A 24,502-nucleotide genomic window follows, 5' to 3' on the forward strand; every position below is an offset into this window, starting at 1 on the left:
GCGCGAAACATTGTCCTTTCAACATGGAATCGGTGTTCAAAAGAACGAGCCGCTTTTTGCATCCCTTTGGGGGGACCCGGTGTTGGCAATCCGGCGTGAATTCCACGGTTACCCACACCTCGTTCGTTCGCCCCGGCCACCCGTGGTTGGCATCTAGAAGGTGCGGACCTACTGTGCGCCCAGCAGGGTGCAAAGCACTTTACACACATTCTTTCCTTTAGTCAGTCTTCCAAACGCCCCTGGGAAGCCGATGCTGGTGTTCTTTATATTTCTCAGATGAGGAAACCGAGGACTTAGCCAAAGGGACCCGGCTGGGGTGTGGCTGGAGATTCTCAGGACAGACCCCGGGGGTCCCTTGGTGGCAGAGAAGCAGAATTTGCACCCAGACCCGCTGGCTGGGAAGGAGGCAGCCACTGGGCCACCGTCTGTGGGACGGCTCTGGAGTCCCCGATGCAGGGGGTTGGCGCGGCAAGGGGGCCAGGAGGGTGCCACTCACTCACTCCTTCACGGATTCAGCAAGCGTTCCCCAAGGACGCGCCCCGGTGGTTCCAGTCCCCCGCGCCGACGCCTCTGGGCCAGGAGGGGTTAAGGCCAGCTGCTCCCACGTGAGAGCACCTTGCGACAGAGCCACACACCCAGCCGGCCGCCGGCCCGGGCTCCCTCACACCCGCCGGTCTGCCCTGCACATTGTCGCTGGTCCCACCGTTCTCGGGACCCGCCAGCCTGTTGCTGCCGAGAGGGACGGACAGCTGGGCCAACAGGTGGGCAGGCCTGAGCTCAGCCCCCAGGCCCCCTCCCCGCCCCGCATGCCAGCCGGCCACCCAGGCCCGGGCTCCTGCGGCCTCCTAGACAGGTGAGTCCCCCAGCCTGGGGATGGCTCTGCCCCCATCCCTGGGGCGCAGCCCCGCCTCCCCCTCCGCGGGGTCCCGGGACCCCCGTCACCTCCCCAGCTCCCCGGAAAGGGAAACTGACACTCCGTGTGGGCATCTGACACGGTTTCCAAAGGATTAGCTGCCGCCAGTTTCTGCCCCTGGCCGCCTGCCCGGGCCGCCGCAGCCACAGACTTGAAAGGGTCATTGTTGGCCCAGGTGACACCCGGAGGCCAAGGGGGCACTGGTTGGTCTCCGATCCCCCCACAGAGGAGGGGAGGCCCTGGCGGGGAGGCAGCCCGTCGCCTGGTTGGTGTCTGAGCCTCCTGGAAGTTCTTAAGAGGCCCCCAAGTTTGCAGAGCGTCGCCTCCCCCCACTGCTGGAACCTTGGGGAGCCGGGGGCGGGGGTCCCCAGAGGGCGCATCTCTCTTCTTGATTCGTCTCCAAGCGAAGACTCCCAAAGGGGAGACGCAGGAAGGGGCGGGGGCGGCCAGCGGTCACACAGTCTCCAGAACCTGGAGGCCACAGGGGGTCCAGCGGCAACAGCTCTTTCTGGGTCATTTGCTCCCAAAAGTGCAGGACAAAGCGAGCTTCGGGCCAACCCGGTGTCCGATGGCGCCTTAGGGCCCTTTGTCCGGGACCAGGAGGGGCCCCGGGGCCGGGGAGTCGGGGCGTCCCAGACGCGGGGTGCAGAGCCAGCCCTGTATTTGGGGGGACTCCCACGGAGAGGAGAGGCTGGGGATCTGGGGTGCGTGGGGTTCGGGGGTTCCATCTCGACCATCAGATCCTGCCCTGCCCGGGGTTGGGAGAGAAAACCCACAGAGCCTGACAGAGCTGGCCTCCCGCTCTCTGTGTAAACTGAATATAAGAGTCTCCGCCTCGCTGGGCTGCTGAGGGCGGGGAACAGATTCTTGTTGGGGATAAGCCGTCCCGCCCAAAATCAGAGCTCAGAATACCGGGGCATCTGCCCTCCCTGTGCGATGGAGGGGAAACTGGGGCTCAGAGAGGGCCACTCGCCTGGGGCTGCACAGCAATGCAGAGCTGTCAGGCAGACAGGAGAACGGGAAGCTCTGGGGGCTGCCCCGGCCCCCCAACCCCGTGCCCCAGGCTCAGCATCCTGTGAAAGCCCTGCCTCCCCGGCTCAGTGCCTCCGCCGGGCCCTGAGCTCTGAGGAAAGTCCCCAGCGGGAGTCTGGGATCCTGTCCTTCCTCCTGGGGCTGGGCCGGGCGCCAGGCGAGCAGTGTTTGCTCAGGGTGGAGCCAACACCCTTTGGAATGAGCTGAGGTTAGTGGGAGACCCGACTGGGAGGAGGGGTCGCCCTGGGAGCGAACCTGCACTGATGGAGCGCCTACTGTTTGCCGGTGGCATCTGGGCCTTGGGGATTCAGCAAGGCCCCGAAGATGCCTGCTCTCGTGGGGCTTATATTTTGGTGGGGGAAGATGAACAAGAGACAAGAGACCTAATAAGGAAGTAACTTGTATTCTCGGTTGTATCCTGGGTTAGAGGATGGTCAGTCAGACAGGAAAAAAAAGAGAAAAAAAGTGGGAGGTACCCCGACCGGAGTGACCCGGCGGGCGGGGCGGTGTTTTATAATCTGAAAGGAAAGGTCAGGGGAGGGCTTCTCACGAAGCCACATTTGAGCAAAGACTTGGAGGAAGTGAGTAGTTTGGGGATGGGCATTCCAGGGAGCAGGAACAGCATGTGCAAAGGCCCTGGGGCAGGGCTGTTGGAGGATCAGCGAGGAGGCTGTGGCTGGAGCAGAGGGAGGAGGGGGAGAGAGGGAGGAGGCAAGGCGGGGGGGAGGGGCAGGTTGTGTGGGGCCTGGGGGGCCGCGGGGAGGACTCAGCTTCTCCTCGAGGGAGGGGAGCCTGGAGGGCTGCAGGCTCAGGGGCTCCGCGCGCCCTCTGGTGGCCGCTGCGGGGAGGACAGGCTGGGGGGACAATGGCGGAGGGGACAGCGCTGGTCCAGGGGGCGATGCTGGGGGCCCAGGTGGAGGCAGAGGTGGGAGAAGTGGGCAGATTCTGGAAAGATTTTGGCAGAATGAACAGCCTTTGCCGACATCCCAGAGCCAGCTTGGGGTCCCAGGTGACAGGGAAGAAAAGTGGGAAGAAGGTTCCGGAACTTCTAGGTGAGAGGGCCCGGTGGAGGTGGGTGGAAACCTCCCCGCGGAAGAGCCTTGAACGCCGAGGGAAGGCTTTCAGTGTTAGGACATTAAAGGATCATTTTTTCCCCCAAAAAAGATAAAACCACGACTCTCACACCATATGGAACAAGCAGGCGGGTTCCGAGGTTACCGAACTCCCTCATTCGCGCGAACTCGCTCATTCGCGCGCGAATAGCGAGATTCCACACCAGTTTAAAGAGGAAAGTGGGACAGGACGGACCCACGGAGGCCTCGAAAACGCCGCGACGAATTTACAGGTCGATGCCAAGCGGCCCTCGGCCTCCGCGGGGTCCCTGTGCCGCCCGCTCCCCGGGATTTTCAGGGCGGGAAACCGGTCCGAGCAGCACCGAGGAGTCCCGGGGAGCCGGCCTGGCGCCGGGCAGACGCTCCGGAAATGCGCCGGGAGCCGGTGCCCGGGGGCTCTAGAATGTTCCAGAGCCGCAGGCCCCGCTTGGGAGCCGCGCGTTCCTCGGTGGCCCCGTTTGTGGCACGTCTTGTCTCTTCTCCCCGCTGGGCTGCGACCTTCCGCGGTGGGTCGTGTCCCCGCCCCCCGAGGAGGGCCAGAGATGCATGCAGTAGGTGCTCGATAAGTGCCTCAGTCGCTCCCGGGGAGCCACCGAAGATTCTAAACGGGGGAGGACGGGCAGATTCTGGGCGCCGCGGGCTCGGCCACGAGGCCCCCAGGGACCAGCAGTGTGGGGGGCACGGGGACCCGGAGTGGGGGGCTTCGGGGAGCCCGACTGGAGACAGGGACGGGAGAACGGGGGGGTGGGGCGGGGGGACGGGGGGGGACGGAGGGCGGGGTCTGGACACAGACAATAGACCCTCAATGAAGACAGTTTCCAGGGGTCCCCCTCCAGCCCCGGGGACCCCGTCGTTCACCTTTGTTTTCCCCGCTGGGAACCAGATCCCTATGATACAGATGGGGAAACTGAGGCAGGAAGCAGCGGGGCTGGAATTCCGAAGGGGCCCTGAGCTTCCTCCCCGCTGTGGGGACCCTCCCGGGAGCCCCTCAGGCGGCATCCCCGGCTCCAAGCTGCTGGTCCTCCACGGTGCCAACTCGCAGGACGTCCCTCGTCCTCTGTGCTTGTTGCCGAGCCGGCCGCGCCCGGAGGTGGCCCTTCCTGAAGCCCAGCGCCTGTGCCTGCTGCTCCTCCGGGCCTGCCCCAGGGCCTTTGCACGGGCTGTTTACTTCCTGGAACACCCAGGTCTCTCCATGCTCCCGCCACCTCTCCTTCAGGCCTACTGTCCCCTCTGCCCGGATCCCTTGTCCCCTAGGTGACTCCTGCCAAACCCAGTTCTCAGCTCAGCGCCACCTCCCCAGGGAAGCCCTCAGGAGCCTCCAGCCGGGGCGTGTCTCCTGGCAGAGCTCTCGGAAGTCCAGGTCAGCCTCCCGAGGGGCACGATTGTGCGGGTCGCCCGGGCCCCCGGGGCTGCCATCAGGGCGCAGACCGTCTGTCCTGTGCGTACACAGTGGGCGCTCAAAGAGTGCTGTGGCCTGGCGGGCGGGCTGCAGCGCGGCCTCGGGGCATCTTTGGGTTCCGGTCAGACCTGTCGGGCCACAGGTGTGACCTCAGCCAAGCAGCCCGTGTGACTCCTCTGGGGGCCCTCAGCCCCGCCCCTGCCCTCTTGGGCCTCAGTTTCCCCCCAGGCGCTCCGAAGGGGCAGAGCAGGGGCACCCTCGAGGCCCTTTCGGCCTGGTCCCCCTGCCCCCTCCTCCCCTCGTCCCCTCGTCCCCTCCTGGCTGATGGCGGCACTGCGTTCCGCCGGGAAGTCGATCCAGCCGGAGTCTCCTGTGTTCACGGCTCAAAGCGAGGGCTGGAAACGAGTCTGGAAACGAGTCTGCGGGGTGAACGACTGAATGGAGGGAATGAACGAATGAAGGACCGTGGCCTCGGCCACGCCCTTCCCTGAGCGGTGCCTTTCAGCGCGGTGGCCGAGGGGCCCTAGGGAGCCATCGAGTGTTCTTGAATGGAGGCAAGGATGTGTGAGGATAGACTGACACGTGTCCTGGGGGGCTGCCCCCTTCTTAGGGGGGTTTCATGAGAACAGACACAGCGATTTAAAACCCGCTTGACCCTGTTTTTCCTCAAACCGTCTTGTCCGTGGCCTGCTGGGGGCCAAACGGCATGCTGGGAAAGGCTGAGCCGTGGGTGGGTATACAGCAGGCGCCCAGCGAGCCTTGGTTTGGGGTCATGGTGTTGCCACGTGGGTCCGCACGGGGACTCTCTATGCATCTTATGCCTATTCACCCACTAATCCTTTGACGTGGGTCCTGTGATTTTCCCCATTTATAGATGGGGAAACTGAGGCACAGAGCGGTCACGTGGCTTACACAAGGTCGCACTGCTGGACCAGGACAGCGGATCACATCGCTGTCCTACTCCAGCCCCCGTTAAACCCTCCTAACCTTCACTCTGTCAGGGCTGTTATTTCCCCCAATTACAGATGGGGAAACTGAGGCCCAGAAAGGGGAAGTGACTTGCCTGGGGTCCCACAGCAAATAGGTGAGAGATCCAAGATTAGAACCCTTCCATCCCTCAAGTTCAAGGAGGTCCTTAGAAGGGGCTTCCTCAAAGGGTTATTGCCTGGGGGAGGGGGGGCCTCTGGGGACCCTTGAGGGGCTGATTCTGGCTGACGGGTGTCCCTGGACTTGTGTTTTTGGGGAGGACTCAGGTGAGGTGAGAAGCCAGCTTGGGGGCCTCAAAGACTTTGGGTATATTACCTGCCTGTTCACTTGGCAAACTCTTACCCAGCCTTCAAAACCCCAGCTGCAATGCCCCCTTCTCCAGGAAGCCTTCCCTGACCCCCGGTTTCCCCTCTGCCTCTCTCTTTCTCCAGCCTGGGCTTCCTCTCTGCGAGGTCTTGACTGGGTGAGGCTGGGAAGGGGCGTCTATGCCCAGATTTGCTGCTTCCACCTGGGGGGGGGGGGTGAGCTGGGGCACAGGAGCAGCAGGGACACAACTGGTATTCCCCCCCAAGCCAGAAGGAATGTGGGCGGAGCCCCCGCCAGCTCCACCCAGGTGACCTCCTCCCTCCCTCCCGCAGGTGGCTGGGTGATCCCAGCTCTCGCCTTGGAGGGTGGGGCTGGGCAAGGGGCAGGAAGCCCGACCTTTACCGCCCCACCTTTGCCCTCGGGAGCCTGCGGGGTCGCCTCCCGCGCCGCCCCGCCCTCCGCAGCCGGGTAGCAGGCCAGGCCCCGCTGGCGAGGCTGTGCATCTTCAGCAAGTTCGCGTCTCTGGCACCCCCGGGCCTCAGTTTCCCCTCTGTGACATGCACTCAACCTCCCGGGGATGGGGCGACCCGAGGATGACCCGCCCCGCGCCCCGGAGGCCCAGCCCTCGACCAGCTCCCGACCCCCGGGTCCCCTCCGCCGAGCCTCCGGGGGGGGCGGGGCGGCTGTCGGGGCTGCAAGGGCTCCGCTCCGCGTGCGTCCGCCCGCCGGGTCTTCCCTGCAGCCCGGTCCGGCCCGTCCGCAGCCCCGGCCGCCGGCTCGCGTCCGGCTAAGCGGAAAACCCGGCCTGGGCTCCGCGCCCCCAGGACCCGGATCCTCGCCCGGAGCGGGAGCGAAGGCGGCGGGCGCGGCGCCCCGAAGGCGTGTCGCGCCGGGGGCGGGGCCGCCAGGGGACGCGGAGGAGGAAGACCGGCAGGTGCGGCCCGGAGCGGCGGGGCGGGCGGGAGGAGGGCGACAGCCGAGCGTCCCCGGCGCCCCGACCCTCCCAGCCTCCTCCCTGCCCCCGGGGTGGGGACCGGTTGACTGTTTCCAGGCCCCCCCTGGGGCCGGGGCCCTGAAGAGCCCCGGGGTGGAGCATGGCGGTGAGATTCCAGGTAAGTAGCCCGGCGAGGGCAGGAGGGGGAGGGGCTCGGACTGGGGTGGAGACTGGGGCCCGATCCGGGACCCCCAGACCACCCTCTGCCCGCCTAACAGATGGGGAAACTGAGGCCCAGCGGAAGGCAGTGGCTAGCCCGGGCTGCGTAGCCTCCGAAAGCTGCCTCGGGGGCGTCCTCTGCCCCAGGGTCACCGGGAGACCTGGGTTCAGATCCCGATTGTTCTGTGCAACTTCGGGCCAGCGGGTCCACGCGTCTCCGTCCTTTCTCTCTGAAGTGGCAATAGGCGCCTAATAAAGACCCACGCCGGTTCCCAGGGGCACCCGGCCGAGCTCAGCGGGACCCTGATGACGGACAGCGGGCGGTGACTTCGTCTGCGGGCTGGGGAGGCTTTGTGGGCGCGGCGAGGCTGCGGGACAGGAGACCGTTGATTGGCGCCTACTGTATACGGAGCCGTTCTCTCGCGTTACCCGGCAGAGATGGGGAGGGGAGCCCCGTGTCTCTGTTTGGGGGGACGTCGCCCTCCGAGGATGGAGCCTGAACTGACCCACGCGCCGTACTGGGTCTCAGATCGGGCTCCGGACGGGTAAACTGAGGCCGCAGGGGGCACGGGGCTCGCCGGGGCCACACCGCCCCAGGCTCTAGGGCCGGGCAATTCTGATTCCTTCGCGTCCTTCCAGGCAGCTCCCGGGATCCCCTCCCCGACTCGATGTGTGTGGCCCCCTCCCGCCCCTCCCCCTCCATTGTTCCCCGAGGTGGAGGCGGGGAGGGGGAGAGGGGACAGCGGCCCGGCAGCCACGTGCCCCCGGGCTGTGTGACTTGGTGCGACCTGTCCCCTCTGGACGCGACCTGCCCTCTCTGGACGCGTGTCCTGCCCTTGCCAGGGGCTGGGGATAAGGCCCAGGCCCCGCCCCCTCGGAGCTCACCTGGACGGGGCTGCGCTGAGGGGGCTGGGAGCTCTGGACACACCTGGTTGAGTTCCTGGCCGAATGTGCCTTTTATTCCACCATTCACCCATTTCTCACACTCCGTCCCCTTGCTCGTCCTATGGCGATGGTGCTGGGCTCCACCCACCCGGAGTCCCCAGACTGGAGGGGTGTGAGGGAGACAGGTGGACTGGGATGTCCCAGGCCCCAGTAATCAGGGATGTAAGCTGCATGTATGGGCCCTTGGAGGAAGGGACGGTGGCCCTGGGGCTTTGAGGCATGAATAGGAGTTTGCCAGGGAGGACGGGATGTGCAAAGGCCTGGAAAGGAGGGCCCGGGAGATGCTGATACTGTCACCAGAGAGACAGCCCCGCCAGCCTTCACACCCCAAGGGGGAAGACCAGAAATTTGCAAATGGCGGATTAAACAGGACAGTTTAATGTGGTTTTAGATGCTGTGAATAAAGCGTAATAAATGAAGCACCCCGGGGAGATGGGATGCCAGGGAAGATTGGCTAGCCAAGGAGGACCCCCTGGAGGAGGCAGCGTCTGCGCTGAGACCTGAGTGGCAGGTCCCGGAGGGTGTCTCAGGCACAGGGGGCAACCAGGGCAGAGCTTATCTGAGGTGGGCTGTGGGGTCAACCTGGACCCCACGGGTGCATGGGAGCCCCGGAGGGTGTTAGACAGACCTCCCGTATCCATGGAGGCGAAGCCGGCAAGCTGGGACAAGCCTGGGCCACCTGCGTGCGACAGCCCCTTCCCGGGGGTCCCGCTTCCCTGGGGGCTGTTTTCTTCAAATAAGGCCAGGAAATTAAAATTCCAGGAGGCCGTTTAACGACCCACAGTATAAAATCAAAGCAGGTAAAAAAGATTCTGCTTTGAAAAATAAGTTCGGAAGAAAGAAAAAAAAATGGGAAGGATGCTGCGACCCCCGGTTTGGAGTGAGGGTGCGAGGCAGGCCACTGGGGCTCACACTGCGCTGTGTGACCTCAGGCAAGTTCCTGAACCTCTCTGGGCCCCCGTTTCGTTTCCTCCCCTGTGAGGTAGGAAGAGGACCGGGGCCGCTTCCCGAGGTTGTTCGGGATGACAGGAAGGGGTTTTTGAGAGCGCTCACTGCCGGCTGCGGGAAAAAGAATTGGGGGGGTGGGGACCCAGCTCACAGGTGGGGAAGCCCAGGGACCTGAGTGTGGATGGGGGCCCGACCGCCTCCGCCTGGTTCTCTCTTCCGCTCCCGCTCCGGGAGCCGGGGATGCTGCTCACGGGGACCGGGATCCCCAAGAGAAGGTGCCGGAGTGCGGGGCGGCCGGGGACACAGGCTGGGGAGGGGGCCCCCAGGAGCAGGGCAGCCCGGCAGGAGGTAAGGGATGGGGGCTGCTTCTGGCGGCTCCGAGCCCCACTTCTCCCGGGGTCTCCACGCCCCCCATTCCCCGGGGTCTCCACCCCCCAGCCCCACCGGCTCTGTTGTCCTGGCAGTGACCTCCTGTCCTCACTCCTCCCTGCGTCCAGTAGACACGGGCTCCCCGCTCCTCCCAAGCGAGACAGACAGAAGTCTCTCCTCCCCGAAGCCCGTGTTCCGGCGCGAGCCGGAGGGTGAACAGATTTTAAAAACCTAGAAGATGTTCAGGGGTCACAAGTTCTATGAATCAGGGTGATGTCCAGGGAAACGGGCAGAGGTGGTCTGTTGGGGGCCGGAGGGGTGACTTCACCGAGGAGGCAAGTTCGGGCTCCTGGAAGGAGGAGGTGAGGGGGCGAGTCAGGTGGATATCGGACAGAACAGTGTCCCAGGCAGCAGGCACAGCCTGTGCAAAGGCCCTGGGGCAGGCCTGGGCCTGGCGTGCGGGAGGAACAGCCAAGAGGCCCATGTGGCTGGAACCGAGTGAGCTCCCTCTGCCTGCGGGCCTGGCTGGATGCCCCCCGGGCTGAGCCAGACCTTCCAGAGGGAAAAGGGCCATGAACTGGCCTTCCCTCCGCTCCCACCCCAGTTTGGTCATCTAAACTGGGATTTCTCAGCTTCAGCACTTTCAACACTTGGGGCTGGACCGTTTTCTCTCTGTGGGGGGTTGAACAGCATCCCTGGCCCCCATCCACTTGATGCCAGGAGCTCGCATGGTGTGACAACCACAGATGTCCCTAGATGTCGCCCAGTGTCCCCTGGGGGGCAGAACGGTCCTCAGTTAAGAACCATTGACTTGGGGCCCAGCCCGATGGCTCAGTGGTTAAGTGCACACGTTCCACTTTGGCGGCCCGGGGTTCACCGGTTCGGATCCCGGGTGCGGACATGGCACTGCTTGGCAAGCCATGCTGTGGCAGGCGACCCACGTATGAAGTAGAGGAAGATGGGCACGGATGTGCGCTCAGGGCCAGTCTTCCTCAGCAAAAAACAAAAAGAGAGAGAGAGAGCCACTGACTTAAATCCATTTCACAGATGAAAAACTTGAGGTCTCAAGAAAGGCAGCATCTTGGCCACAGGCTGGGATCACGGGAGCATCAGAGCCAGGCTCCTCCCCCAGGGCTGGGCTCCCTGGATGCTCCCAGGGACGTGCCACTTCCTCACGCCCCCGTCCCTGTCCCCTCCCGCCAGGTCTCGGACATGGAGGAGCTGACCATCTGGGAGCAGCACACGGCCACGGTCTGCAAGGTGAGGCCTCCCTCCGTCCCCCCCCGGGGGGGGTTCAGCTCAGCAGGACTCGAGAACCTGTGTCCCCATGGGGAGGGGACAGAAGCTCATCCTGGCTGTCACCCCCCCAGGACCCCCGCCGTGGCTTTGGCATTGCCATCTCTGGCAGCCGGGACCGGTCCAGTGGCGCGGTGGTCATTTCCGATGTGGTGCCCGGAGGGCCGGCCGAGGGCAGGCTGCAGTGAGTATGAGGTGGGGGGCGGGCCCCGCGGGGACGGAGCTGGGAGGCTGGAACGTGCTGGCACCTTCGGGCTCTGTTGACACCAGCCGGGAGCTGGCAGCAGGACAGAGTCAGCTACGTGACCCCCACGCCCTCCGTGGAAGTTCCTGGTCCTCCGATGAGGTTCCTGGGGTCATAGTGGCCCCAGGGTGCTCCTGGCACAAAAAGTCCTGGAAACCTTTTTTTTTTGGCCGGAGTGAAGCAGACGCAGTGTCCTGAGCCGTTGGGAGCAGGCGGCTCCTGGGAGCTCTGCTGGGAAATGATTCTGGGCCCCGAGTGGCTCATGGGTGATATGGCTCAGCCCCGACTCGGAGAATATGAGGGATAAACGGCTCCATGGGCCCAGGGGCACCAGGGAGGTGGAGGCAGGCCTCGTAGACCTGGGGGTGCCTGCCCCGAAGGTGGGTGGTGGGGGGCCCCCCGTGGGAGGCCTCCTCCCTGAGACCCGGCCTCCCCCCACCCAGGACTGGGGACCAGATCGTCATGGTCAACGGGGTCTCCATGGAGAACATGACCTCCAGTTTCGCCATTCAGATCCTTAAGACGGGCACCAAGGTGGCCAACATTGTGAGTGGGGTCGGGGGGAGGGCCCGGCTCGGCCCCCACTGGGTCCCGCTGCCCGAGGACAGCCCAGAGCGGGCGGGGGTCCCCCAGGGCCACCGGTGCATGGACAGAGCCCTGAGCTGCCCCCTCCCCGCCCGCCTCCCCTCACAGACGGTGAAGCGACCCCGGAAAATCCAGCTGCCCGCCACCGGGGCCGGAGGGGCCGGCCTGGGACACCAGGACTCGGACGACGAGGCCGACCGCGGCCGGGGCTACGACGGGGACACATCCAGCGGCTCCGGCCACTCCTGGGGCGAGCGCTCCCGCCGGCCGAGGGGGGGTCGCCGGAGCCGGGCCGGTGGCTCCGAGGCCAATGGGCTGGCCCTGGTGTCCGGCTTCAAGCGGCTGCCGCGGCAGGACGTGCAGATGCGGCCCGTGAAGTCGGTGCTGGTGCGGAGGACGGACAGTGACGGTGAGCGGCCGGCCGGCTTGGGGACCGTGGGGCTCGGCGTCCCCGAAAGGGGGCCACACTGCTGCCCTGTTCTCGTCTGGTGCGCGGCGGGCAGGATAATGGGCCCCAAAGACGTCCCCATCCTGGTCCCCAGACCCGAGGACATGTCACCTCAGTAAAGGGACTCTGCAGATGGGCTAAGTTGAGGCCCCTGGGATGGGGGTGACCTGGGAGTCCCCGGGGCCCAGGGTCATCCCAGGGTCAGAGGCCGAGATGGAGACGCTGCGCTGCTGGCCGTGCAGACAGAGGAAGGGGCCCCGAGCCCAGGACGCGGCGCCTCTGGAAGCTGGAGGAGGCGGGACACGCTCCTCCCCTGGGGCCTCCGGGACCCGCCCTGTCCTCACCGGGAATTTAGCCCCATGTGACTCATTTCAGACTCTGACCTCCGGCCCCGAGAGTTGACAATCTCATGTTGTTTTCCAGCCACTCAGTTGGTGGCCATTTGTGACACAGGCCCCAGGAAACTCACCCAGGTGACATCACTAGGGTGTCACCGCAATCGAATTGCCTTCTTGACACCAACCACGGGGATGTGACCTCTGACCCGAGTTTCCCTTCAACGGTGGCAACGTGACCTTAGGGTTCTGGTCCGGTCGCGAGGTGACAAGGGACGCTGGCACGTCTGCTCCCCACGTCGTCGTTTTAAGAACAACAGTCACATCCTAAAAACCCTAATCGCGATGTCGCTAAGGGTATCGGGGCCCTGACATGGGAGCCCCGACGGTGGTGTCATCGGGGCGTCAGGAAGAGGGGACTCGGCCTCTGTTGCGTCTCAGGCCTCCCTGTGACCTCCGTGTGATGACGCCAGAGTCCTGTGGTGACATCGCACGTCCCACCTCATTGTCACCGTCGGGACAGCCCTGGTGTGACCCGGCGGGAGCCCGGCCTGGCCCTCCCTGCAGGACAGGGGCCCGGAAGGCGGACAGAGCCAAGGGCAGGCGGGAAGGCAGAGCTCCGAGAGCCCAGACCCCAGCCCCTGCCTCAGTTTCCCCTCTTCCCCCCCACAGAGTTCGGGGTCAAACTGGGCAGTCAGATCTTCATCAAACACATCACGGATTCGGGGCTGGCTGCGCGGAACCGCGGGCTGCGGGAGGGGGACCTCGTCCTACAGGTGAGCCAGGCTCCCGGCGGGGGCGGGGCAGGGAGCCCGAGTCACTCGGCAACGTCAGCCGAGCTGGCCCCGAACCGCTTGCCGTCTGCATTGTTACCTGCCTCCCAAAGGTTGGAGGTGGCGCCAGGATGCCCCCTCCCCCATCTGCTGCTGATCCATTGCCAAATGTCGGTTTCTAGTACCCCCTTGGGGTTGTCTGTTTCTAGTGACCCTGAGGAATTGTCTGTTTCTAGTGGTTTGGGGCCGACACTGGAAACAGCTTGGTGGGGGGACTAGAAACTCACAATTCCCAGGGTTGCTGAAGACCAGGCACTCCCAGGGGAAACTGTTACAAAGGGATTCCCGGTCTGAGTGGAGGGGACATCGTCCTCCCCAGGGACTGTGTTTCTCACCCACCTCGAGATGTCTGTTTCCGGTCCCTTTAAGTATCCTCCCCCCTTCCTCCATTCCAGTTGTTTCTAACATCTGTTCCGAGTCTCTCCTGAGAGCTTTTCTTTCCTAGGGAGACGGGGAGAGTCCACCCGTTTCCAGTTTTTCCCTAATGCCTCCCATCCCGCCTAGAAAATTGTGTCTAGAATTCTTGTGGAAGTCAGTTCTTGGCGTAGTCCCTTGTCACGGCAGGAAGCCAGGGCTGTCATTTCCTCATGAGAATGTCTGTTTTTAGGAAGCCCCAAGGATTGTGTGTTTCTAGTCCCCCCACCAAACCGTCTGTTTCTAGTTCCCCCTATCTCTGGTTAACTCACCTCCTCTCCTCCTTCCGGGTCCCTTTTAGATCAACGGGGTGTCCAGTGAGAATCTGTCGCTGAGCGATACTCGGCGACTGATCGAGAAGTCGGAAGGGAAGCTCACCCTGCTGGTGCTCCGAGACCGAGGGCAGTTCCTGGTGAACATCCCGCCGGCCGTCAGTGACAGCGACAGCTCCCTCATGGAGGGTGAGGGGCCAGGAGGCAGGCCGCGGGGGATGGTGGGGGGTGCTGAATGGAGGGCGGAGCAGGCGGGGGGTCCCCGAGGCTCAGAGAGGGACAGAAACTTGCCCAAGGCCACACAGCTGGTCAGGGCCGGTCTAGGTCCCTTTGCCTCGAGGGGCCTCGATGTTCCGAGCGGTGAAATGGTCCAGCCCGGAAGGCGTGACTGTGGCTCACGGGGCGCCCTCTCCCCCGCAGACATCTCGGAACTCGGCTCAGAGGTGTCTCAGGTGCCGCCCTCCCACATCCCGCCGCCACCCCGGCACGGGCGGTGGAGCCCAGATGGCAGCCGATCCAACTCCCCTGTGTATGTACCCCTGTCGGCCGGGAGGGGATCATGGGCATGTCTTTGCCAGCGGGGGGTGTAGCCTTGAGGGTGCAGTCCCGGCGGCCTGCCTGGAGGAGGCCTTCCCTGTCCACACACAGTCCTTCTTGCCCCCAGTATGTGGCTCTGGGTTCTCAGCACGGGAGAACCAGATGTGGATCAATGATGCGGAATGAACTGAATTTTTTTTTTCTAGAAGCCTTTTGACCCAAGAAGACTCCCTTTTAGGGATTTATCTTGGGGGCAAAAGAGCCGTGGGTGTGTGCAGGGACCGGGGCGCACCAGCGCTTCTGCTGCGTTCTGTGGGTCACGCAGACCAACCCTGGTTCAGCGTGGGAGGGCGACTCCAGCAGGCCGGGACTGCCAGGAGGTGGCGTCACAGGGGGGCCATCTCGGAGGCCAGAGGAGAGTCCGCCCCAAAGCCCCAACTCTTAGGGTGCTAACTAACGATGACAAAAGGAGATGATGCGCACGTGTGCTCCGCCCACAGCGAATGCTCAGTCCGTGAGCGGCTCTTCCGCGCTTTATGACGATTCTAACATACTCTCGCTCGGGAATACTAGACAGCCGTGAAAAAGGATGTCTTGGAGAGTGTATTTAAAAGGGCCAGGAAAATGCGCTGGCGTCGTGTGGGATGAATGAACCAGCTTGCAGGACACAGGGCAGCATTTCCCACAGTCCTGGAAGCTGCAAGTCCACGATAAACGTGACCGTTTGTGACAGGCTCATCTCATTTCGAGCCAGCCCGAAAGGAAGCCTTGACTTGACTCAGCCATCCCCAGGGCTCAGAGGAGGAAACTGAGGCTCAGAGAGGGAGAGCCATGGGCCCGAGCTCACACAGCCAGGAAGGGGCAGAACTAGGATTTGAATCTGAGTGCAGCTAAAATCCTGGGGCCTGCCCGGTGGCGCAGTGGTTAAGTGTGCACGTTCCACTTCGGTGGCCTGGGGTTCACGGGTTCAGATCCTGGGTGTGGACATGGCACCACTTGGCACACCATGCTGTGGTAGGTGTCCCACATATAAAGTAGAGGAAGATGGGCACGATGTTAGCTCAGGGCCAGTCTTCCTCAGTAAAAAAAAAGTCCTAAAAATCACTCCTCGACATCCCCCTGCACCAGGGAGAGCCCCCGGCTTCGGCGGGAAGGTTCCGGGGACTCCAGAAGCATCTCAGAACCAGGTGAGCCCAGGGCGGGTGGGTGGTGACTCTGAGCGCCCTCCCCTGATTTTTCTGATCCCTGCCAGTGAGGCTGTTCCAGGCAGAACAGAAAGGTTGCCACGGGCCTGGGAGGTCAGGGACAGCTCCCTGGGAAGGGACGAGGACTGGGTGACGGCTTTCCACGTGGCAGGGCCACCCAACAGCAAAGGTTGGGGGGCCGGACCGGCCCCTGTGCTTGGGAAAGAGACCACTGTTCCCTTCCAGACTCCGCCAGGCCGCGCAGCTATGACATCTACAGGGTCCCGAGCACTCAGAGTGTGGAGGACCGTGGGTACGTGCCCCGTGGGGGTGTTGGGGAAACAGGCCTGGAGGGGTGGGGGCTCTCCAGGGACGCCCACCGGCCCGTCTCCGCCTCCCCCCGCAGGTACAGCCCCGACTCTCGGGTGATCCGCTTCTGCAAGGGCGCGAGCATCGGGCTGCGGCTGGCGGGGGGCAACGACGTGGGCATCTTCGTGTCGGGGGTGCAGGCTGACAGCCCGGCCGACGGGCAGGGCATCCAGGAAGGCGACGAGATTCTGCAGGTGACCGCGGGTGGTGGGTGGTACCCGGGGGGTGGGGTCTCTCACGGCTTGTGTGTCCTCCCCTGGGGCTGCCCTGGGGACCCGCCAGACCCCCCCAGACATTCGAACATATTAACGTCTCCCCGTCTGTGTCATGACCTCGGTCGGGTCATGCCTTGGTGGCATCTTAATTCCCCCACAATTGTCATCCCCCATGGTCACTTTATCGTCTCCTTGTCTGTGCGACTGTGTCTTCACTTTTGACTGTCACAAAATTTCGACCAGCGTCATCCCGTCACAGCTGTGGCCCCTGCCCCCACGGTTTGAAGTTGGGGACCCGCTGCGCCTCGGTTCTCCGTGCGCGTGTTGCAGGGCCCGGGTCCCGTTTCTGGGCCGAGACCCCCGTCGGCCCGTGACACCCGAGCTGCTGCAGGGGGACGCCCCGGTGGAAAGCCGCATCCCATCGCCGGGGCCCCGATGGCGGCTCTGGAGGCAGCTGGGGGGGCTCTGTCCAGAAGAAGAGCTGGGGTCTCGGGCCTGGCCAGGGGGCACCCCGGGCTGAGTCCCATCTGGACCCCCTTCCTGGCAGGTGAATGACACGCCGTTCCGGAACCTGACCCGTGAGGAGGCCGTGCAGTTCCTGCTGGCGCTGCCGCCCGGCGAGGAGGTGGAGCTGGTGACACAGCGGAAGCAGGACAGTGAGTGTGGGGCGAGGGGTCCCTGGGGGCTGGGATCCTGGGGGGCCGGGGCAGCAGCCCAGCCAGCTCATGGACCGCCCCCACCCCCATCCCCACCCCATCCCCACCCCCACCCCATCCTCAGTCTTCCGGAAAATGGTGCAGTCCCGTGTGGGCGACTCCTTCTACATCCGCACCCACTTCGAGCTGGAGGCCAGCCCGCCGTCCTGCCTGGGCTTCACCCGGGGGGACGTCTTCCACGTGGTGGACACGCTATACCCGGGCCCCGGGCAGAGCCACTCCCGTGGAGGCCACTGGCTGGCGGTGCGCGTGGGCCGGGACCTCCGGGAGCAGGAGCGGGGCATCATTCCCAACCAAAGCAGGTGGGGACCGCGCCTCAGTTTCCCCGCTAGGAATGGGCATGGTGTCGCTCCTTAGTGGTGGTGATGGTTGACGTGAGGAGGTGCCGTCTGCACTTGTGTCAGTGTCCTAGGGCCACTGTCCCAGCTCCCCACAAACTTAGTGGCTTCAAACAACATGCATTGATCATTTCACGTTCTGGGGTCTGGAGTCCTAAACCCAGGGGCGGGCAGGGCGGGTCCTTCCGGAGGCCCCAGGGGAGGAGCGTGTCCCGCCTCCTCCAGCTTCCAGAGGCGCCGCGTCCTGGGCTCGGGGCCCCTTCCTCCGGCCGCACGGCCAGCAGCGCAGCGTCTCCATCTCGGCCTCTGACCCTGGGATGACCCTGGGCCCCGGGAATCCAGTGTCACCCCTATCCCAGGGGCCTCGACTTAACCCATCTGCAGAGTCCCCTCTGCCCCGTGAGGTGACACGTCCACGGGTCTCAGGATTGGGATGGGGACGTCTTTGGGACCATTATTCTGCCGACCCCCGTGCTCAGTGATCTCCCCCCCTCCCCAGGGCGGAGCAGCTGGCCAGTCTGGAGGCGGCCCAGCGGGCCCTGGGGACGGGGCCCGGCGCCACAGCGGCTTCCAACACGCGGGCCGAGTTCTGGCGGCTGCGGGGTCTTCGTCGGGGCGCCAAGAGGACGACCCAGCGGAGCCGAGAGGACCTGTCTGCTCTGACCAAGCAGGGTCACTACCCACCGTACGAACGCGTGGTGCTGAGAGAAGGTGGGCCCCGGGGCGGGAGAAGCCGCGGGGGGCCCCCGAATAAGGTTGTTCGGAAGTAGAGATATAATGCGAGAGCCACACAGAGGATCTGGAAGAGAAGTCGTTGGAAATTATTTTATTTTATTTAACATCCTCTAGTCAAAGTATCTGAGCAGGTAACCCATAGGAAAATGATGGAGGAGCCAGTTCACGTTCCTTGGTTTTGTTGTGAGTCTTTGAGGTCTGGTGTGTATTTTGCACCCAGAGCGCGTCTCCCATCAGACGAGCCACATTTCAAGTGCTCGACAGTCACACGTGGCCACGTGGCGGCCACACCGGACAGCACAGCGGGAGGCATTCTATCTTTAGTGGGTGCTGCTGTTTCTAGGTTGTCAGCTGGAGGTAAATAGATGCCCTTAGAGATACACACTCACCCGTGGTCAGGTGTTCAGACCAAAATGTGTCCACGCATCTTCACAGCAGCATGATTCACGGTAGGCAAAAAGCGGAAACAACCCAAGTGTCCATTAGCTGATGAGTGGATCCACACAATACGGTCCATCCATGGAATATTACGCAGCCGTGAAGAGGAGCGAGGCCCTGACACGGCTGCACGTGGACGGACCTGCACACACGACGCTCAGGGAGAGAAGCAGACACAGAAGGACACATGGCGTGTGACCCCATAGACGGGAAACGTCCAGAACAGGCCGATCCACAGACAGAGATTGGGCTCGTGGGGGCCAGGGGCTGGGGAGGGGGTGGGAGTCACTGCTGATGGGGACGGGGTTTTTTTGGAGGGTGATGGAATGTTCTGGAACTAGTCATGCTAGTTGCACAACATTATGAGTGACCTAAATGCCACAGAATTGTCCACTTGACAATGTACAGGTTGAAAAAGGAAATTTCGTGCATGCGTATTTTGCCGCTGTTTAAAAATGAAACCAGCACACAGATGCCGTCCCTCTCTGGGAGTGGGGGCGGGGCCGGGGAGCAGGCTCTTCTGGATTTCCAGAAGGAAAGAGACTCAGCGCTCACCCACGGCCTCGGGGAGGAAAGATTAAGGCCAGGTGCAGAGGGAGGGCTTCCACAAGGAAGGGCGGAAAAAACGGGCAGAGCCAGGCGCCCGGGCGGGGAGGGCTGAGCTGCTCTCTTCCGCTGGGGCTCCGGCGTCCAGACGAGAAAGACTTAAGAATAAAAGGCATGTGCTTAATTTCCACCCCAGCCGAGGAGACTTTAGAAATCTGACTGTCTCGCGCTTTCAGAGCGAGAGCCAGGCCTAGAAAGAGAGGAAGGGAAGGGATGATGCAGAGGGGCCACTCGCCTCCCTCCCTTCAAGATGCCTCTGCGCCCTTTTCCTCGTGGGTAAAAGGGTCATCGGCTAGGCCAGGGGTCAGCAACTCCTCCTGGAAAGGGCCACACAGTAACTATTTTTGGTTTTGTGGGTCCGATGGTTTCTGTTGAAACTCCTCAAATCTGCACGAAGGCAGCCAGACATGGTCCATAAAGGAATGGACATGACTGAGTGCCAATAAAGCTTTATTTACAAACACAAGCAGTGGGCCGGATGTGGCCCTCAGGTTGTGGTTTGCTGAGCCCTGAGTTAGCGAGGTTCGATCACTCTAACAGACCCCAAGTGACAGCTGCAGAATCAAAAAAGAAGTTTCTGTTTCGAGGAACAGTCCCGGTGTCAGCAGCGGAGCAGGTTCTGGCTGCTTCACGGTTTCAGCGCCCCAGGCTCCTTCTGTCTCGTTTTTCTGGCTTACTGTGTGGTCCAAGGAGGTGCACCCACAGCCACATTCCAACCAGCTGGAAGGGGAAGGAAGGCAAGGAGGGCCCGCCCCTTTCCTGGAAGGATGTAACCCAGAATTGCATATATCAATTCTGCTTGCACCCCATTGGCCAGAACATAGTCACATGGCCATCCCTAGCTGCAAGGGAGGCTGGGAGATATAGTCTTTAGCTGGGCAGCCATGGGCAAGATGCTCAGCCCTTTCCTCAAAGGTTATAACCCAGGATTGCATACAATTCTGCTTGCACCCCATTGGCCAGAACTTAATCACACGGCCATCCTTAGCTGCAAAGGAGGCTGGGAGATGTAGTCTTTAGCTGGGCAGCCATGGGCAAGATGCTCACCCCTTTCCTTGAAGGATACAACCCAGAATTGCATATATTAATTCTGCTTGCACCCCATTGGCCAGAATATAGTCACATGGCCAGTCCTAGCTGCAAGGGAGGCTGGGAGATGTAGTCTTTAGCTGGGCAGCCATGGGCAAATGCTAGCCTTCTTTGCCACAAATAAGACCGTGATTCTTGTCATTGTCTCTCTGTCCCTCAGCCAGCTTCAAGCGCCCCGTGGTGATCCTGGGACCCGTGGCAGACATCACTATGCAGAAGCTGACTGCTGAGATGCCTGACGAGTTTGAAATCGCAGGTGAGAAACCAGGTCCCTTGGCCACCTCGAGGGAGAATCATTTCACAACCCTTTCCGAGCCCCTGGGGCTGGCACAGCTTGAGGAGGGGGCTGCTAATGAGGCGACTTGCGGGAAAGAGTTGAAACAACCATGGCAAATGCGAGGCAGAGGAGCCACCCTCTAATTCCCCAGGCCAGACATCCTCAATCAATCCTGGCACTGTCTGGACCGACCCTCAGAATCCTTCTTAACACAGTTCGCCAGCAGCTGTCGCCAGTTGAGCCGATGTGCCACCTGTTCCTTCTCTTGTTCAAGAGATGTTTACTGAGCTACAGACACAGTGTCGAACAAGACACACAAGGTCCCCCCAGGAGACCAAAAATTAACAACTACACAAACAATTCATCCAGAGGAGGGGTCAGCAAATGACAGCTCCCGGGCCACAGCTGGCCCACGGCTGTCCTTGGACGGCCCGCTGACTGAGAATGGTGTTCACACACTTTTGACGGTGGAAAAGGAGTTCGGGATGAAACATGATGCGACACGTGACGGGGACGTGAAATGCGAATGTCAGCGCCTGTCAATAAAGTTTTATCGGCACACGGCCATGCCCACTGGGGGGAGAAGATGAGAGAGGGGGACAAGGACAGACGGTGAGAGGGGCGGCGGCACAGCGTCCTAAAGCTGAGGGTCTCGGGCCTCGCCCGCCTTCCAGAGGCTTCTCCAGAAGTGGAGGCAGGGGCAGGTCAATGTCAACCGCAGTCAGATGCCACGTCCCACCCGGCAGGACAGGGTGGCCCTGGGACACGAAACAGCGTCTGTGAGGACCGGGAGAAGTCGGCCCCTCGTGTGTGGCTGGCGGGAGTGGAAGGCGGGCTGAGGGTCCTCGACAAGGGAGACGTTGAGTTCACCACGTGGTCCAGCAACCCCGCTCCTGCGCCTCCACCCCCCTCAAAAGCGGGGGCCCCAAGAGATGTGTGTGCACCCGTGTCCGCGGCAGCGTGAGTCACAGCGGCCTGAAGCAGAGGCAACCCGGGTGTCCGTGGATGGGGGACAGACGCACACAGTCTGTCCATCTACACCCTGGAATATTATGCAGCCGTGAAAAGGAAGGAGAGCCTGACGCCTGCTCCCACGTGGAGGGACCTGAGGACGTGACGCTCAGTGACGTGAGCCAGACACAGAGGGACACACCTGTGTGGGCCACTCACAGGAGGTCCCCAGAGGAGCCACATCCACAGAGACAGAAAGTGCATGGGGGGCCAGGGGCTGGGGGAGGGGTGGGAGTCAGTGTTTCATGGGGACAGAGCTGCAGTTTGGGAAGATGGAAAGTTCTGGAGACGGATGGAGGGGACGGTGGCACAACCGTGTGAATGTGCTTCATGCCGCTGAGCTGTGTGCTTAAAATGGTAAATTTTATGTAATGTGTGTTTTACCACAATGTAAAAAAAAGGCCAGGCTGTGTCCCCCTGGGTTGTGGGCCCGGGGGCAGGGCCATCAGGAGGGCTTCCTGGAGGAGGCGTGGCAGCATCCCAGGTCCTGGAGGACAGAGGGGGCTTCCCTTGGGTCACAGCCCGAGCACAGGCCCCGAGTCCGGCCGAGCCCAGGACAGCGGGTGGCTGGAGCAGACTGTGCTCAGGCCCCAACCCTGAGCAGGTGACCCTATGTCCCCGAGACTCAGTTTCCCCATCTGCCAGATGGGCCAGCGACAGGAGGAGTACGGGCGAGTCGGGGTGGGGGAGGGTGGTGCTCCGTCCATCCGGCCGAGGGGAGCCCCGGCGGTTCTGTGGGGGGAGCGGCGGGAGGACGCGATCTGAGGGCTGCACCGCCCCTCCCCCCGCAGAGAGCGTGTCGAGGACGGACAGCCCCTCGAAGGTCATCAAGCTGGACACCGTGCGGGTCATCGCCGAGAAGGTAAGACGGCTGCGCGGCGGGTCCCGTTTCCCGGCTGGGGAAACCGAGGCCCAGGTGGTCTCCCACAGAGCCCCCTCTTGGAGGGAGGCCTGGTGATGGGGGCGGGGGGCTCGAGAGGGACAGAGCCCGCCCGGAGCCCCGCAGCCGCAAACCCCGGGAAGAGGCAGAGAGACTCAGACTGGGGCTCCGGGGCCCAGGACGCTGCGGGTGTGTGAGAGGCTGGGGTCCACTCTGACCGCAGACTCGTCCTCTCCCTCTCTCTCTCGGCTTCGTCCCGCTGTCTGTTCCGGCCTGTGCAGGACAAGCACGCGCTCCTGGACGTGACCCCCTCGGCCATCGAGCGCCTCAACTACGTGCAATACTACCCGATCGTCGTCTTCTGCGTCCCCGAGAGCCGCGCGGCCCTCAAGGCGCTGCGCCGGTGGCTGGCCCCCGCCTCCCGCCGCAGCACGCGCCGCCTCTACGCGCAGGCGCAGAAGCTGCGCAAGCACAGCGACCACCTGTTCACAGGTGGGGCGGGGCCTGGGGGTCCGGGGTCCGGGCTGGGGGGCGGGGCCTGGGTCTCGGCGCTCACGACCCCGCCCCGCAGCCACCGTCCCCCTGCGCGGCACGAGCGACGCCTGGTTCCAGGAGCTCAAGGGCATCATCCGCGAGCAGCAGACGCGGCCCATCTGGACGGCCGAGGACCAGGTGACACGGCCGGGGCGGGGTCACGACCTGGTGCCCGGGGCGAGGTCGGTTCGGGGCCGGCCTCAGCCTGGAGTTGGGCAAGGTCAAGGTCAGACTCCTGGGGGTCAAGGGTTAAGCCTCAAGCTGAGGCCTGGGCGTCCGGGGTGACCCTGGGGTTGAGGGTGAGGGTCTTGACCCGGTCGGGCCGGGGGTCCACTCAGCCAGACCCCCCCGGCCCCGCAGCTGGACGGCTCCTCCGACGACAACCTGGACCTCCCGCTGCGCGGCCTGGGCGACAGCTCGGCGGACCTGAGCTGCGACAGCCGGGTCAACAGCGACTACGAGACGGACGGCGAGGGCGGCGTCTACACGGACGGCGTCTACACAGACGGCGACTACACGGACGGCGAGGGTGGGCGGCACACGGACGGGGACGAGGAGCCCCCCGTGCCGGCCCTGGCTCGGTCCTCGGAGCCCGTGCTGGCGGACGAGCCCCCGAGCCCGCGGGGTCACCGGGCGGCCCAGGTGAGCAGGGCATGCGGGGCGGGGACACCCGGGGACCCGCCTTCCACCAGATGCCTGGGAACCGAAGCCTCTCTGATCAGATCTGAGTCACTGAGCAACTTCGGGGAAATGCTGTGCCCTCCGGGCCTGAGTTTCCGTGTCCGGGACACGGGCCAGGTGATCAAATCTGGACGCCACTGGGTGGTTGTTCGAACTCAGGTCCCCGCCCATGGTGGCCCGTGTGTAACAAGTATTTCCTCAGCTCTCATTCCCGTGGGGCCACCTCAGCCCCCCCCAACCCGGCTGTGCATTCAGGGAAGGCCCCCTCCCTCCGGACCCTCTGGGTCCGCGTGGAAACGTGCAGATCCATGAGGTCTGCCGTCACAGTGGTGCTCCTGGGGTTGTGCAGTGCCCGACCTGCTCAACTGTCCGTGGCAGCCTGGCAGTCTTCTAAGCACTTTACACACGTGAACTCATTTACAGACTCCTGACGACAGCCATCTGAGGAACTTTCCAGAAGGGGAACCCAATTCCCCCTTTGCTGACGGGCCAGGAGCTCAGCCATGGCCTTCCCCTGTCCCCCCACTTCCTCACTTCAAATCAGGGATGGGTTTCGGACTCGCATGGGGACAAGGGGGACGGGGGGAACATTCATCCCGATTTGTCATCCTTTTGCGGGAAGGGTTAACTGCTTTTCTCTGGCTCCAAGGTGGACAGCCGCCACGTGCAGGCTCCGAGGCGACAGGACAGCATGCGGTAAGGGCCCCTGGGCCCCACACTGGGGCCTCAACCATTTCCCGGGACTCAGGCTTCCGGGGTTAGCAAACCCTAGAATGAAGCCACGCCTTCATGGTGCTCCTGGCCAAGCGGGCAGGACAGAGCCGCTCTGGGCCCATGGAGCTGGGGCCATGGGGAGTAGGGACCCTCTTCCTGAGAGGATCGTGAAGCCTTCCTGAAGGCCAGGGCACTGCAGCTAGGGCTTTGAAAGATGTGTAGGAGTTCGTTAACAAGACCCCACCCCCAAGTGCCCAGTCTTGTTTGTGCTGTCTACACCCGAGGTGCCTCCCACAGAGCAACCTCAGTTAATGGTAGGGACGCTCCCGCCCTCCCCACCTGCAGCCCCTCTTCCATTTCCTGCTCCCCAGGATGTATGAGCAGGAAGCTTTGCGGAAGAAGTTCACACGAGCGCGAGACGTGGAGTCCTCCGATGAAGAAGGCTACGCCTGGGGCCCGGCCACCGATCTGTGACCCCTCCCTGGAGCTGGGCCTCAGTTTCCCATCCAGGACCCGGACCCCTGCCTCCTTCCCCGTGGTGTTTAATAAATGGAGTATTTTCGCAGCTGCGGCTTCTAGTGGCTTCC

The 24,502-nt window shown here is 63.2% G+C and overlaps 1 protein-coding gene across 2 annotated transcripts; it reads left to right on the forward strand.

The window, feature by feature from the left end:
* Positions 1-613: 613 nt before the first annotated feature.
* TJP3 (tight junction protein 3) lies at positions 614-24,480 on the forward strand. Of its 2 annotated transcripts, none has more exons than XM_070622583.1 (21): positions 614-853; positions 10,368-10,424; positions 10,535-10,644; positions 11,148-11,250; positions 11,398-11,698; positions 12,745-12,848; positions 13,621-13,780; positions 14,012-14,120; positions 15,257-15,315; positions 15,559-15,625; positions 15,719-15,875; positions 16,444-16,552; positions 16,677-16,914; positions 17,450-17,661; positions 19,979-20,074; positions 21,898-21,968; positions 22,268-22,478; positions 22,558-22,658; positions 22,881-23,162; positions 23,851-23,897; positions 24,287-24,480. In XM_070622583.1, the coding sequence occupies exons 2-21, from the start codon at positions 10,377-10,379 to the stop codon at positions 24,387-24,389; spliced, it is 2,688 nt and encodes an 895-aa protein (XP_070478684.1). In that variant the 5' UTR covers positions 614-853; positions 10,368-10,376; the 3' UTR covers positions 24,390-24,480. The 2 variants fall into 2 exon arrangements, with proteins under 2 accessions (XP_070478684.1, XP_070478683.1); XM_070622582.1 differs by lacking the exon at positions 614-853 and adding an exon at positions 6,658-6,861.
* Positions 24,481-24,502: the final 22 nt, after the last annotated feature.

Source organism: Equus przewalskii, chromosome 6 (genome assembly GCF_037783145.1).
Source record: "Equus przewalskii isolate Varuska chromosome 6, EquPr2, whole genome shotgun sequence".
In the NCBI taxonomy this organism is placed as follows: domain Eukaryota; kingdom Metazoa; phylum Chordata; class Mammalia; order Perissodactyla; family Equidae; genus Equus; species Equus przewalskii.

Excerpts from the sequence above, each read along its gene's own strand:
- TJP3 (XM_070622582.1), top strand. Across the intron at positions 10,645-11,147 it reads CCGGCCGAGGGCAGGCTGCA|GACTGGGGACCAGATCGTCA; the intron begins GTGAGTATGAGG and ends CCCCCCACCCAG. Across the intron at positions 22,479-22,557 it reads CAGCGACCACCTGTTCACAG|CCACCGTCCCCCTGCGCGGC; the intron begins GTGGGGCGGGGC and ends CCCGCCCCGCAG.